The 15,704-nt window shown below is 39.6% G+C and overlaps 1 protein-coding gene across 2 annotated transcripts; it reads left to right on the top strand.

Moving 5' to 3' along the window:
* Positions 1 to 1,169: 1,169 nt before the first annotated feature.
* On the top strand, positions 1,170 to 15,157 carry mapk14a (mitogen-activated protein kinase 14a). 2 transcript variants are annotated; one of them, XM_086141240.1, is made up of 12 exons: positions 1,170 to 1,552; positions 3,679 to 3,808; positions 3,985 to 4,043; positions 7,316 to 7,427; positions 7,561 to 7,590; positions 8,335 to 8,382; positions 8,470 to 8,584; positions 8,722 to 8,793; positions 9,982 to 10,061; positions 13,136 to 13,214; positions 13,763 to 13,936; positions 14,025 to 15,157. In XM_086141240.1, exons 1-12 carry the CDS (start codon positions 1,434 to 1,436, stop codon positions 14,087 to 14,089), a joined length of 1,083 nt encoding a protein of 360 aa, XP_085997366.1. In that variant the 5' UTR covers positions 1,170 to 1,433; the 3' UTR covers positions 14,090 to 15,157. The 2 variants fall into 2 exon arrangements, with proteins under 2 accessions (XP_085997366.1, XP_085997365.1); XM_086141239.1 differs by lacking the exon at positions 9,982 to 10,061 and adding an exon at positions 9,472 to 9,551 and having other exon boundaries at positions 1,171 to 1,552; positions 14,025 to 14,776.
* The last annotated feature ends 547 nt before the right edge of the window (positions 15,158 to 15,704 follow it).

The following is a 15,704-nucleotide window of genomic DNA, read 5'->3' as shown; positions in this document are numbered from 1 at the left end:
GGTCTCCTGGACACACAGTATATCCACTTTCCTTCTCTGCATCCTGTCAACCACCTCTCTACCTTTTCCTGTCATTGCCCCCATATTCAAAGTCCCTACACTCAGTCCCAGACTCTTGCCTTTCCTCTTCTCTCTCTGTTCCCGAACATGCCTTCCTCCTCTCCTTCCAAGACCTACAGTAGCCCAGTTTCCATTGGTACCCTGTAGCCCATCTCTATCAATACATGTCATTGTTAACCCGGGCCTTGATCGATTCAGTATGAGATTATCAGGTTTGATTCGAATGTTTGGTTTTGGCAAAAGTTTTACGCCAGATAGCCTTCCTGATGCAACCCACTGCATTTATCTGGGCTTGGGACGGGCTCAGGGAGACACTGGCCCTTGCTGCCCTGAGGCTGCATTGATCAACATTTAAAATACATCTTTTCATAAAACGACATAATTACTGAGGGATGTATTGGGCAGTTGGAATCCAATTGGCCAAATATTTCTTGAAAATATTACTTATGGCTTATCAGTCAAAGCATCTGTGAAGGCTCTCAGCCATCCAGGTCCTTTTCTTGAAGATGTTCCACCTCATCTGGGAGGCTTTTTCAATGGACTTGTCTAGTGGAGCAAGTCTTTCTTATTCCTGCACAGTTGAGTGTCACTTTGCACGATGACGTTTGATCACTTTGACAAAAGTGGGTTGTTTTCACATGACCTAAATTATTGTAATCTGTTCTTGTTGAATATGCAAGATAACAATGGGATGTTATGCAGAGGACATTGACATTTTGACGATGAGCAAACGTTGGCAAGCGGAACCCGGAAGCTTAAAGATTGCAAATCCACATGGTTGACTTTCCGGTTGACGTAGGTGTCATGCAAACCACAATTTAACTGTCTAAATGATCAATATTTGCTCAGGAGTACACTTTGTAGTTTTAATATTATAATGAAAAAGATCAATTCGTGCATATTTGGATGCAAATAACACTTTGTTTTTCAATACAATATGAACTGTTTTTTTTTCTTTTTAATAGTTTTTATTGTTTGCATCGCACCGCTATCGGAACGGTGCGATTTGCGGACAACTCTTGCGGCAACCCGTCATAGTTTCAATTTCGCCTCTTGCTTTTCTCGCGAGACTTCGAGCCGTGTTGCAAGAGGGGTGAAATCTCGGGAGCCGTCTGGGTGCAGGCAGAGTGAGGAACAAACAACGCGGAGGTTCTATTAAACCGTGCAAGCTGCCGTCGGGGATTTTACAACATTTCGCAACAGGGCAAATCTTTAGCTCTGCATTTTATAAAGTTTTCAAACGAACGGTATAACCGCTCCTTTTGTTTCTTTTAACTTTGGAGGGGGGAGCAGTTTAGCGCCGCCTGCACGGCTCGGAGCACCCACCTCGGGGCAGAGAGACAAGTCGGTGGTCGGAACTTGGTCCTGCAGGAATGTCGCAGAAAGAGAGACCTAAGTTTTACCGGGAGGAGGTCAACAAAGCTATATGGGAAGTCCCAGAGCAGTACCAAAATCTGCGTCCAGTCGGCTCCGGTGCCTACGGGTCCGTTTGGTAAGTCGCCGTCTGCGTTACTTTGTGGACATTTAGCGTGTTCTGGTCACCTAACTTAACCCCCATTCATTTAGACGAGGCCTCTGAAGCGGATGCTAAAGTGGAGTTAGCCTGGCCAGATGAATGGTCGGGGAAGGTGGAGCTAGGTCTTGCAAAAATAGGCAACTTGTTAAGAAATAGAATTAGTCAGCTGACGTTACGTGTTTTTGTCGAGTGCGAGGTTTGAGAAACTACACTCCTGGACAAGAAAGTTAACTTTGCTACGAGTTTGGGACAGTTCGTTGCTAAGTGGCCATGTAGCAATCGCCTACCTAACTTGTTGATAGTTTCACCACTGGAACCAAAGGCTACGGTTATTTATGATATTAAGAGAAATACAAGTAAACGTCAAAACTGACATTGACATTATTAGATGTTGCTAATGCGTTTTTGCAAATAGATTGAAACACATTTTTTTAATGTTAAGGTCCCCTTATTCGTTCGTTAAGCCGTTTTCTTTCGCTGCCTGCATTTTTAATGTAAACTAACCTAATGCCATCGTTTATATCGATCGTCAATGTTTTCTTGTAATAGTTTTGTAAATTCAGAGGAAATCAATGTTTGAATATCAAGGAAACTTTCCCGCTTCGATTTTTGTCTAATGTCTAATGTGTGCTGCAAAGTCAATATCTTATAGGTTTCATGAGACTTCTCTCCTCATTTAACAAATAAGTTGAACAAAAGTGAAATTTTACACCCCACCATAACACGATGACCCATATTCAAATTTGAAACATCCAGACAATCGTGTGCTTCCAAGTAGACTTGGTGTTGAACTTGATAAGTACCCAGCCTGCAGGCAGTGACATCTTGAACCATTGAGATAATAGTGTACAAACAAGGATCTGGGCGCTTCAGTTGGACTCAGCTTTTTCGGCCTGTGCTTCTTAGTGGCTTCCATTATCTTTTAGTTTCTTTATGATGGTTGCTGGTAGAAGCCGTTAGACGATGGTCCAGCTAGATCTCACTGGAATGGTGATTATGTTGTTTCTATCTAGGACACAACATGGTCAGCAGCACATGGGTTTTAGAGGGCAGATGTTTGTTTTGCAAATGGAAGCGGGCAGCTGTACTGTTGCTGGGCAATAGGATAATCTGTTGCTGGTCAGATTACCGGCTGCTCGCCAATGCATGGACTGTAATTGTTTTCTTTTGTGTTTCAATCCGGCACACATCATTAATATTCTAATCATGTGCCCTGCCCCAAATTTACTGTGAGTCTCCCAACAAATACTTCTTGATAAGCGGATATCAGGGGGGCACTCTCATTTACTTATTTAAAAGTTGGAATGAAAAAAAAAGAAAAAATCTGTGTGGCCTTGTATTATCTTACAGTATCATAACAAAGTCAGTTCGGATTAAGACTTTGTGATTTCCCCTTCACTCTTTGCTTTGATTGTTTACGTTTCTGAGGCCTCAGCATACACAGTTTCTTCCTCTGGAATGCACTATCAAGAGTTTTAGCTTAGTATGATTACCAAAATATCAGTGATTGTGAACTTTTAGTTTTGCACAGACGCTTCTGTATAGCTCTACATTTGCACGAACATTTCTATTAGAACTTGGGACATAAATAGACTCCATTGGCTGCTTTGGATGGAAAGTATTAGATATTTTAGCTTTAGAAACTTATGTGACTGCCAGAGTCCCAGTCCCAGCGGAGTCGGCTCTCCAAGTCCCAGTTGTCGTCACTGGTTGCTGTCATTTGGCCATAACTTCAGTTAGGTGTGCTTGACAGGGAGGAGGGATGTGTTTGGATCTGAGACAGTGAGCCATCAGAGTGCGCAAGAGAGTGCAGGCAAGGCAGTTCCTAATCTGCTGAGAGATGACATTTTTTGCTGATGTTGCCCTTTTCCTGAGCCTTCAGCAGCTCTTGCTGCACTTAATTTGGTTCTGAGATGCAGCCCAGCCAGTTCTAAGCATTATGAAACCGCTTTTCTTAGCTGCTTAGAACTGGCGCGTTACATTTTTTATATAGTTCACCAGGTTTTCAGTGACTGCACGCATAAACAATGGTTGTGATTTATCTGTGATGATTACAAGAGCATACATTTGAAGAAACTTGTTTTTCCTCTTCTGTTTACCAGTTCTGCATTTGATTTTAAGCGTGGCTTAAAAGTTGCTTTGAAGAAGCTCTCCAGACCATTTCAGTCCATCATCCATGCCAAGAGAACGTACAGAGAGCTGCGGCTGCTCAAACACATGAAACATGAAAACGTACGTTGACTTTTTTTTTCTCCTCCTGTCTTGTGATAAACAGACATAAAATGTGTCTAATCCTAACCCATAGCCCAACCGAGTGACTCTTTCGAATGCTTATGGAACTTTAAATTTGAACCATCAGTCCGATGGCTCTGAGCCCAAGTGATCTGACGATTGCTGTGATTTCACAGGTGATTGGCCTCCTTGATGTTTTCAGCCCTGCTACCTGTCTGAAGGACTTCACTGATGTGTAAGTTGAGCATGTTGAGCTATTGATTTTTATCCCGACTACTCCTCACAGCCCTCCACTTGCTTTGGGTCACCGTCATAAGATGAGCATCACTGAAAAACAAACTAATGCTGTTCGTCCTGCGTACTGAAAGAATCTGGTTGGGAAACACCTGGAGGCCGGCCAGCAGACTAAACATACATAGACAGATTTATTCGATGGTCTGTTACTTATTCACTCTCCGGCTGCTCCCACAGGTTTTCAGCTTCTGTCCCTATGTTTTCCATTTTCTGGCTCTCGCTAAGAGCCTAGTCGCTTTACTGGAATCTGTGGAGTTGTGTTTTGTCGATGCTGAAAGTTTTTCGAAATTTGAAGTGGACAGCCAGATGAAAGCTCGGTGTGTACTGCCTTCTTAGTCATGTGTGGAATGTCAGACCCTTTCTCCCTTTTATTTTTTCACATCCTGAGCAGCTTCTATTAAATCGGGAAGAATTCCCGTCGACACCCAGCATAAGAATGTCTCTCTGTCGGACACATGCAGTTCGGTTTCGCCTCCGTAATAATAATTCTGAATGCTTTAACCGTCAGCTCTGTCAAATGTTTTCACCACAGTAATCGCTTCATGAATTTTTTTTTAGGAAGTTGGAAAGCTGGCAGTGCAACACCGAGGGAACCACTTCATGACTAAGCCTGTGTTCTCCAGCACCGCTAAAACTGTTATTAATGCATAGCATAAGTGTAATTAAATGCAGGGTACGCTTAAAGTACAGCGCATAAAGCACGTATAGTCTTAGGATCATAATGCAAGACTGGCCTCTAACTGAGTCAAACAACACGAGAGCTACTGCAGTTTTGCCATTTCAAACCCTTTACTTATTGAAATATACTTTACAAGATACAGTTGTCATAACTTTGTTGTAAACAAGGTATTTTTATGAATATTCAGTGGCTTTTTTTCAGTGCGATGAACTCATGTTTTCTTACTGGCTTTTTTTTTTCAATGTCGACTTAAAAAAGTCCCCTTTTACTGTAAGTGTCTAAGTGGATATGGATAACAAGTTAGTGTTGAGTTAAATGTTCCTTTTAATCTGGTTTATATGTTACAACAAGACTCTTTATTGATATAAATTATGAGGCCACTTAACACTTGGAAACTATGCACATTATTTGAATGCAGGAAACCAGCTTTACATTGCAATAGTCAAGCATAACACTACTGACTGTTGCCTAATTGCATTGAACCAGTATACTGCAGAAAAGGTTCAGGAGTTAATTGAATAACACAACAATCAGTTGTGATTATTGAATAGGCCTGCAAAATATCTATATCTCTGTCCCATCAACCATCTGTGGGATGTGTTGTATAAGTAATCCAATCCATGAAGTCCCCCGCCTTGCAACATGCAGGACTTAAAGGGTCTGCCGCTAACGTACTGGTGCCAGATGCCACAGCATGCCTGCAGCAGTTTAGTGAAATCTTCAGGGTTGTTTTGACTGCAAAAGTGGGACGGACGGCATGTCACATCATATTCTACAATTTCTGCCTTGCAAAAAATTGTTTCATTAAATGTGATGTATTTCATTGTTAAGTCAGCAATGTTGTTGTAGGTTAAGTGGCTCACACAAAACCCTTTGAGGTTTATCTGCTATTGCCACATGCTGATTTGCAATACCCTTTTACGAGAATGTCGGCCTTTGAACAATATGTCGAATGCATACCCTCTGAAACAATGCAGTTGAACATGTGCAAGGCATACGTGCATACGTACAAAAAGTGTTGCTGGCCCTCAGTCAGCAGGATTATCAGTTGATATATTGCATAGTGCTGATAAATTCTGGAAAATTTCTTTTAAAGGTTTGAGAAAACTGGAAAATGCCTGACCTTATTTGCCAAAAACACTGCGCTAAAAGATGAAAAAATACATCCATGCAGCTCGAGTATGTTTATAGCTGGTGTTGTTTAGAGGTTCACTTCAACTCTTCTCCTGACTCATCAGAATTGCCTCTCTCCATCACAGTTTGTCTCTGCTTTTCTATGTGACCTTTCATACTTGGCATGATAATGAGCCGTTGAAGGAATTGATATCCCTCTGTCAAGTGAGATATATTTTTTTTTGTTTTTGCGTATCATATTTCAGTAAAGCAATATTTTCCAAATGAACAGTCCCTGCGCACAAATTCACTGGAAACTTTTACACACACTTTGAGCAGCTGTGGTTCAGCTCGGTGTTGAAATTCAGGTCATCCCAAACTGCCACACCTCCTCGATTAGAATAATCAAGTTCCCCTCAGGGAATGAATAGTCTTATCTTATTATATCACGTAGGGCTGAAGGCAAGGCATTCATCGGCAGTCTGGGGGGTTCTGCTCCTGCAAGCAAGAGCGTTAGACTAGCAGAGCAGCAATGGAAACAAACTCATGGTTTGAAGTTAGTCTTGCACTGTTAAAATAGCAATCCTTTGGGGCTGTCGTACTTGGTAATGTCAGGTGGAAACACTGCACTCATTATGTGCACATCTGCAGGAACAGTGGAAATAGTCAATGTTCATGTGATAACAAATATCTCAGCTATGCAGGTGCTGTGAGTGTGGTTCCCCTCTGCTCTAAAAATATGACTGAGCCACAACACCAGCGGTGCACCTCACGGTGCCAACCGTGCTCCTGTTTCTATAGGCGAGAGGGAAACAGAGATCACTATTTATATCCCGTTTTTCCAAGGCGGTTGAACTTTGGAGAGTGACGGTGAGAACAAGTTGACATGCAATCAGGTGCTATTTAAGGTCTCGCTCTGTTCAGTGTGAGAATAGATGGGCTTTCTAGAAATGGTTTGCATCCACTTGACGAAGCCCCATATGAGTCTGTGTGTTTTGGCTGCCGAACCGTGCCAGCGGCATCCTGCCCTATGGTCCTTCAATAAGTGTTGTTTGGGAATTTTTAAACAGCTCTGGGATTAGACTTGAATCATTCCATGATTTGGTCCCCATTAAGCCCATTTGTCTCTGTGTGTGTTTTGCTGTAATGATATTCCATTTGTGAAGGACTTGGCCTTTCAGAGCTTTGGGAGGGAAAGCAAAGGGAGAAAAGGGGTTGGGGGAATGGGGGGGCTTTGAAGCTAACTCCAGATCTGCCATATGGGACATAGGTTCCTGCCAATAGTTGTTGAATTTCTCCTCTCTTTTTGGAGTAGCAAAATTAATTTGTTAAATCCATCTGGCTCTTAATGTGCAACTACATTGCCACACTCTGAGATTTATTCAAATGAACGGCAGCATTTCTTTTCTTCTGATTGTCAGGTACCTGGTGACCCACTTAATGGGGGCTGACCTTAACAACATAGTGAAATGCCAAAAACTCACAGATGACCATGTGCAGTTTTTGATATACCAGATCCTGCGGGGGTTAAAGGTACGGTTATTCTGCTCTTCTTTATGTCTTAAGATTTTTATATCTCCCTACAGGGCTGTGATACATGCATACATATTTAAAATCATCACATTGATCATGTTAATGAATGCTGATGTTCTCCATCTCTTCTCAGTATATTCACTCTGCAGACATCATTCACAGAGTAAGTGACATCTTTCTGTTTTGTCTGTTTTATGTCAACTGTGAAAGCAGGACATTTCATTTATAACTATAAACAGTGTCATGGTGACAGCTTCTTGTTGGCAAAGGCCCCTCCTCTGCAAACAGCGGGGGATACTTTTTTTACCCTCTACCCCTAATTGTATTGATGGGGAAAAAAAAAAGATTTTTATATTAATGTGTAATGCACCTTGCACCTTTGGTATGATCCATGAATATTTGGAAAATTTCTTCAGAACTAAATCGTACATCAAAAAATAATTTATTTGCATATAATTATACAAGTATACACTGAATGCTCATTGTCTATAAATGAATATAGATATACATTAACTTATTTGTCCTCTGGCGGAGAGAGGCACAAAAAGAGTTGATATTGATATAAGTTGATATTGTGTTGGTTGTCTCTCCTCCAATCGTAGTTCTTTAATGGTTACCAACATATCAAGTGAAGAACAGACTGTATCAATTTTAGAACATTACTCTGTTGTGTTTTCAAAGTAAAGTAAAATCTCTCCATAGACAATTCAAAATACAAATTTAAGCTCACGGTGTTGCATTTTAAAAAACCCATTTCCCCATAAACTTTGCAACACAGAAGAGTCATGGGCTCGCCCTATAGGGTCACATTTCATCATGCAATAGATGCTGTCAGTAATGCATATATTTTGTAAATAAGTTGCTTATGGTTGCATGAAAGGACATTAATGTCATCATTTCCTGTCAGGATTTGAAACCTAGTAACCTGGCAGTGAATGAAGACTGCGAGTTAAAGGTAAGTGAAGCCCATTTATTTCACAAATCATAGTTTTATCCGTACTAAGCAACCGGGCTGTTTATTTTTTATCCCCTTCTCGCTCAGATTTTGGACTTTGGTTTAGCACGGCATACTGACGATGAGATGACTGGCTACGTGGCCACCCGCTGGTATCGTGCCCCTGAGATCATGTTGAACTGGATGCATTACAATATGACTGGTAAAGGGCCTGATCATCATCAATGACTATTAGCCTTTACTTGACGTTATGGTAAAATCATTTGACATGGGAATTGTTGTTGTTTCTCTTTTTGATTTGTTCTGTTTTTTTTGTTTTTTTTTCTTTTTATGTTACAGTGGATATTTGGTCAGTGGGGTGTATAATGGCAGAACTTCTAACTGGAAGAACTTTGTTTCCCGGAACTGACCGTATCCTTTTCATCAGAGAACCCAGTGCAAACCCCCTTTGCCCTGGACACTCTTCCACATGTTTTGGCATTGAAATCTGACAGGCTTTAATATTCATTGATATTTTCTCAAGTAACGACTTCAGGATGAATTTTCATCTCATGAGTAGAAGTTGTGCTGCAAGGATTCTTTTCTGGGTCCTATTCTGAAAACCTGCTTTTCTTGTCCGACATTAAGCTACCTCAGGTTTCTGTATTGAAAGTAATGCTTTGTTTGGACCGATTTCCTCACTTCCTTTTGGCTTGACACCTTTTTGTGGTTACTTTTCACTGACCTGTTTAAATCCTTCTTCTCTGCAATGTCTTCGGTTAAAGCCGCCTTCATCTTTTTCTCCCCTCCCGATGTTTTTCTTTTCGGTTTCAGACTAATGGCTGGAGGCCTATCCATTGCCTTTTCTTCTCTGACTGTAAGCTTTTGTTCTAACGTCCCCTCTGCCTCTGTATTTTCAATACTTTCACTGCTCCTCCCTTTGCAGTCATACAAGTAGGCCTCTTCCTTTGACAAATCTCTTGTTTGAAACTAAATGTAGTGCAATTTCCCCACCCCAAATGATTTTTAGGTAATAGAAGATTCACAAGTAGGGTGATGACTAACAGGTCCTCGTCCAGCTTCTGGTCTTCCTTTAACGTTTGCGAGTAGATATTGATCAGTTGAAGCTAATCATGCTCCTCGTCGGAACCCCAGGTCCTGAGCTCTTGATGAAAATATCTTCAGAGTCTGTGAGTTCCCAAAGTTATGCAAGACTTTGCTTCGATTCATTTTCTTTCTGCAAACTTGACGGTCTGCTGTTCGAGTCCTTGATGTACCCACTGCTAAACAGTCTGCATGCTTTCCACCCCTCAGCTCTCTGTAATGTAATGTAATAACATGTAGTAACATGCCGTGTAGAGGAAATGGCCTTTGCAGTGGCTCTCTTTCACTGACTGACTGTAATGCAGTGTGCAGAACTTTATCCTGTGTTGTGTCTTTCTCTAAATGTCACCGTCCCGCCTCTTAACACGTTTGTTTCATTTGGCTTCAAAGCGTGGAGTTTGCTCATCAATGTAACATTGAAGCGCCTGTTGGCTTCAGCCACAATGTTAGATTGAGAAGCAGCCTCTTAACCAACTCTGCCCTGTCGCTGTACTCCCCTTGACACAAGCCGCTTAGATATAAATCAGCTACAGCAGATAATGCGTCTGACAGGAACACCCCCAGCATCTCTAATTAGCAGGATGCCCAGCCACGAGGTGAGCAGGATCCACAGTTGTTTTCTCTAGAGGGGACGAGAAAAAAAGACAGTCAGAGCTGCCGTGACAAAGTTCCTAGTTCAGTTTTATGTATTTGTTGCGACTTTTACCCCCCAAAATATACGCCAGTGTTTATACATATCCATTTGCAGAATACTAAAATCATCAAATTCTAACATTAATGGCTTCCTTCAGTCATTCTTAAATTGCCAAGGAAAAAAAAACACTTGAATTGGCTCAGCTGATTTTGTTATTTTGGGATGTAAGGAGCAGTGTGTCCTCTAGGGGCTGCTAGAAGGGGTTTCCGAGTTCCAAGCTTTCCAGTACAATCAAAGTAATTTCACGCTTGCTGCATGCAGTTTTAACAGTAACTTCCAGAGGTGGATTTGGCTCATGTGTCATGTTAGAATTAAAACTGCTCAGTGTGCACAGTGCAGCTCCCATTCAAACAGTAGTCACTAATGCCAGTTTGTGTGACAGCTGCTTATTCTTCAGTGGTTTTCTCTGAATTTGTCGCATATTTCTTACCACCTTACCACCTTTATTTATTCAAACATGTAATTTTTTTATTCCATATGATAATTTTATTCAGACTATATAACTTGACATAATTATAGAAAAAAATCACATTTGGTGTTGAGTCATCTCAGGCAGTACACTGGTTTTCATGCCGCACCACTTAAGGCTCAGGTTTTATGGTTTGTAATATTTCAACGAAATTCAGTCATGCTTTAATTCAACTTCAAGCAGTATTCTATATGTACTGTGATAAATATGGTGCACCACTGTATTAAAATCTTAGCTCCAATTTCTTTCAGACTAAGCCATCTTACCAGGGTTGGCCTGGGAATATATCAGAGTAATCAGTATTTTCCATGGTGCTAAATACTCAAGGTGTCTGTTGAAAGCTGTGTATGCTCACAGTGAGAAATGATATTAGGTAACAAATTGACGTGAAGCCTTAAGTATCATGAAGTGTATTTTTTGTAGTACCCGACGCCAAACTATTGGTTGTCTGATAGATAAAAATGTCATGAGAGACTGTAAATAAGGGTTACAAATAGAAGGAACTTGTTTTTCTTCAAACAGTGTTTCCATTGTACTGGAAACATTACAGCTAAAACCGGTTTGTTGGTCCTCCTGGAAGACCACTTAATTCCCAGGAGGGCAATAATGAGTTGCTGTAGGACAAGGCTGTACCCATAGTCATAGAACTATCCTCCACCAGACCTCTTCACATTGCAATTGTGTGTCACTGCAGCATGAAAGGACAAAAGTCAAAAAAGGAGTGTTTTCTTTTTTTCTTGTATCTAATTTGAGACCACATCTTGTATCTCAAATGTGCAAACAGTGTGTGGGGCTCCAAATGAAAACCCAGCATTTGCACTCAAATAGCCCTAGCTGCATATTAGGCTTTCTGTTCTATGATTATTTTTTTGTAACAAATATATTAAAATTCTGCCACTGGTAAGATGACAATTTTTGTTGACCAGAGAAATGATTTTGGCCTTATTAGGGAGGAGAGTTTGATTTACTTTCCAGTGTGTGCTGTATGGGCAAAATTATAGCTTTTTTTGAATGTTTATTTCATTGCTTTTCTTGATTTTATGAGCCATTTTATTTGTTCATTCAACTGCATTGGCGCGTTTAGCTTTATAATTTATGTGATTGTTACAACCAGTGCAAATGGTAGAAATAGTCCCTATTGATATAATCTGTCATATCCTTATTGTCATTAGTAGAGTGTTCAATCTTAATTCCCCTCTAACTGTTAATTGATACCCCAGCTAACATTAGTTCTTAACTTACGATGGCACACAAACCACTCACTCTAAGAATATCCCCCCTTTAAGGCAAAGCTCAAATCTATGCTGCATTAGGCTTACTTAGACTAACATTAGAACAATTTCGGGATGAATAATTTCAGTTTGACCTAAATCGAGATTGAGTGTTTAATGCGGACATTGTGGATATATAGCAGTTTGTTTATCTACCAGTTGTTAAAACACAAACTGGTGTTCATTTTTATGATGTGTAATGTTTAGGGCCAGGGTTGGTTTTACCACACTAATTGAAAACTCAAATGATCACAAAACAAGTTCCTCAAAAAAAACATTTTTGAAATACATGTAACAAGGTCAATGAAAAAAAGAAATGAAAACAACATTTTGAAAACAAAATAAGAAAACAGCACATTTTGAGCACAAGCATTGGAAATATATGGTATGCTGATGAGGGGGCTATTTGACTTAAGGGCTGGGTTTTGGAGACCGTCACTCAAATGTAAACTAAATACTTGATCCTCAATAGAAATTAAAATTTATAATACTGGTAAAATGCAAAGCTTTTGCTAAGACAACATTCTGTTAATACGCTACTTTGCGTTTATTTAGATAGTGGAGTACTTGCTTGTTCGGAATACTAGAAAAGGGTCCATTTTGGAATGAGAAGGGTAATAATGTTTAAATTGAAACACATTTTTGAAGCAGGCAAACCGATAGCCATAAGATGTGAGTTACTGTCCCCTCCCCGTTTTCAAGACTGGAACTCGGGACTCTTGCCAGGTGATACAAACATGACAGGAATGGCCCTAAAATGTTACCTTTGTTTCGACAGAGATGTAGCCTCAAAGTGGAAAATATCATACGCTAAATCCAGAGCTTGCCCAAACAATGACAGCTGTGACACAAACAAATTACTTTTCTACAACCAGGTTACAGTGCCTAGGTGTTTTCTCTCTGCTTCAGTATTGACCCCTGGCTTTTTTCGAGGGCCCCTCATATCCTGCATTTTCTCTAGGATTGCACATCCTCCAATTGGCATTTATTTCCCCCTCAAAAGCCCTGAAATAGCTGGAATTTTTCCTTCCGGTTGACTATAGAGAAAACTACAGTCCACTGTAAGATAACACGCAACCTTGTGCACTGGCAAACCATGTATAGAATGGTGATATGTGAGCAGCATAGTAAGTATGTATGTAACTCCATCAGTAGGTTGAAAAGGCTTCTTGAATGTGATCGACATGTTTCTGCTTGTGAGAGTTGACATGTGATTTATTGCATGTATTTTTCTAGGCCAGAAACTACATCAGCTCATTGCCACATATGCCCAAGAGGAATTTTGCTGATGTTTTCATTGGCGCAAACCCACAAGGTGAGAACAGAAAACACTGGCTTGAGCGCTGATCTATTATCAGGCATATGAGGTGAAATTGTCAAAATGCTTCCTCTTTTTTCTTTTGTAGTTTCGATTTACTGATTACATTACTTTGGCTGTCATAACTTTAAATGGAAATAACTTAATAGTAATGATAATGTCTACTTAAAAGCTTACTTGCAACAGCACAATGCACCTACTTCTGTGTATAATGAAAAATAATTGTTCCCTTTTAATTACCAAAATTGAATAGATGTGAACAAAGCAAGAGTTCAAGTATAAATTACTGAAAATGAACAAATATTGAAAAAATAAACAGAATGGAGTTGGTTGAAAGATTTAATTTAGAAAGTTAGCAAAGCAGTGCATAAAAGGATTGTGGGAATGTTATACTTATTTCCTTACAATTGTATTTATCACTTTTCCACCATAGGTCAAGTGTCTCTGAATCAAGATGTACGCAAGATAAATCACTGAGAATTATAATATCTAATACAGGTTGCCTTCTTTCAACTTGTTTTTGTCCTCCTTGTTTTCTTTTAAAGCTGTTGACCTTTTGGAGAAAATGCTGGTTCTAGACACAGACAAGCGAATAACAGCGGCCGAAGCTCTGGCCCACTCGTACTTCACCCAGTACCATGACCCAGACGACGAGCCCGAGGCCGAACCCTATGACCAGAGCTTTGAGAGCCGTGAGCTGGACATTGAAGAATGGAAAAGTATGGATTTTAAGTCTATTTAAAGTAATTCAAGATACTGATATGTTTTTTTTTTGGAGTCTAGCTATATTTCAAAATTTCTTTGCAGGATTAACCTACGAGGAGGTATGCAGTTTTGAACCACCTGTGTTTGACGAAGACGAGATGGAATAAGCAGGATGATGCCCCCCCATCTGTCCCAGCATATGACAATGTGTAACAAAGCTAAACGTATGCATAAGTGTTTATTTTCTCAGAAATCGTTACACCAGCCTTTTTTAGTCTTGTCAGGCATTAATTGAAAAAACACAAATTACAAACGTGCTGAAGAAAAGATTGTTCTTATTTATGAACCACTAATGCTGATTGCCTGTTGCTGGGAAAGGTCAAATCTCACCAACAGCTTAATCAATGTAATTTCATCAGATTTCCTTTTTTAAAAAAAAAAAAAAAAATTGGACTTTTAGACTTATCACTGTGACACAGAATGCTGAAACACCTGAGTATATAGCTGAGCAAGTGCTTTGCCATTTCTACTGAATAACTTAAAAAAAAACATTGTGTCTATTGACAAAGCTATTACTATCCTACCACCTCTCCAATCACACAAAAATATGCATCTCATGATCATATGTTGGCAGCATGGGTTTTGACTTATTTTTCATTGTTGTAAATTATTAATTGAGAAGAATTTCCAATCATTGTGTTAGATTTGTTGTTTCAATGTATTTGGAAATTTGAAAACCTGCCTTATCGACCGAATTTTCCTAATGTCACCAAAAGTTTTTTTCACTTTTTTTTTCCAATTCTGTTGCTGCGTAGAAAGCATAACTTTCATTTAAATATTAAAGCGTTGAATCTTTGTCAAATGTTTTGCTGGCACCGAGACTCCCAACAAAGTACAAGGAAACATCAACGTCACCACTGCATGCTCTGCTTAATGATTTGTAAATATATGTGCCATATTTAAAAAAAAAAAATCTTTGTGGTTTCTTTTTGTGGTTATCTTATTTAGCAGTCACTTTTAGCAAGTGTGTCAGTTAAAGAGTTTGCGTGTCTGCGAGTGTCTTTGCAGGTTTACAAGGTTATTAATTGTTGCGCTAAACCTCTAATACAGGGATTTCAGATACATTTATACTTTGTCATGGTGATATTTATGAACAGCAATCAAACATCCCTAAACTATTTTCAGTCCAGCAGAGGAATAGTTTCTGTCCTTTTTAACAAATAAAGACATATTTTTAAGAGATTCTTGTTTCTGTATATTTCTTGCATTCATTTCTGTAATGTGCATTACAAGTTATTAAGTTATTATTAGTGCTGTTAACACCCATGTCAATTTTTAGGTAAAATCCGGAAATTGATTGTCTTTTAATGTCATAATGTAAATAAATTGAGGCTGAATAGGTTTGATTCAACTGTATTGACACGGGATCTTTGACAACACAACACTTAATTGAAAGTCACGTAAAGCTGCCAACTCTTAACATTTGCTTATATTGAAAATTGGCAATTTCCGATAATTCCCCCCTTGTTTTGTATTTCGTATTTAATTTGAAGCCGTGGCTGATCCTAAAGATTTTGTTCCAATGAATATCAGTTTTGGCGAACCAGCAAAAGAGTCTGTGAATCATATGCGACAAGATAGTGATCGGGTCTGACACTAGATTTGCGAAGGGTTGGAGGTGAATAAAAGAATGGAAAATGTATCAAGACGCCCCCTCTTTATAAATTGCAAACGGTGTTTGAATGAAGCAAACAACAGCTAAAGTAGCAGATGTCAGTATTT

Source organism: Fistularia commersonii, chromosome 34 (assembly GCF_037954325.1).
Source record: "Fistularia commersonii isolate RoL2024-O1a breed Wild chromosome 34, RoL_Fcom_v1.0, whole genome shotgun sequence".
Lineage (NCBI taxonomy): Eukaryota > Metazoa > Chordata > Actinopteri > Syngnathiformes > Fistulariidae > Fistularia > Fistularia commersonii.
The sequence above is the reverse complement of the archived record's forward strand: the minus strand, read 5'-3'. Positions and strand labels throughout refer to the sequence as shown.

Coding starts and splice junctions, on each gene's coding strand:
- mapk14a (XM_086141240.1), top strand. CDS start 1,434: ATGTCGCAGAAAGAGAGACCTAAGTTTTACCGGGAGGAGGTCAACAAA. Junction 1,553..3,678: donor GGTGCCTACGGGTCCGTTTG/GTAAGTCGCCGT, acceptor TCTGTTTACCAG/TTCTGCATTTGATTTTAAGC. Junction 3,809..3,984: donor AACACATGAAACATGAAAAC/GTACGTTGACTT, acceptor GTGATTTCACAG/GTGATTGGCCTCCTTGATGT.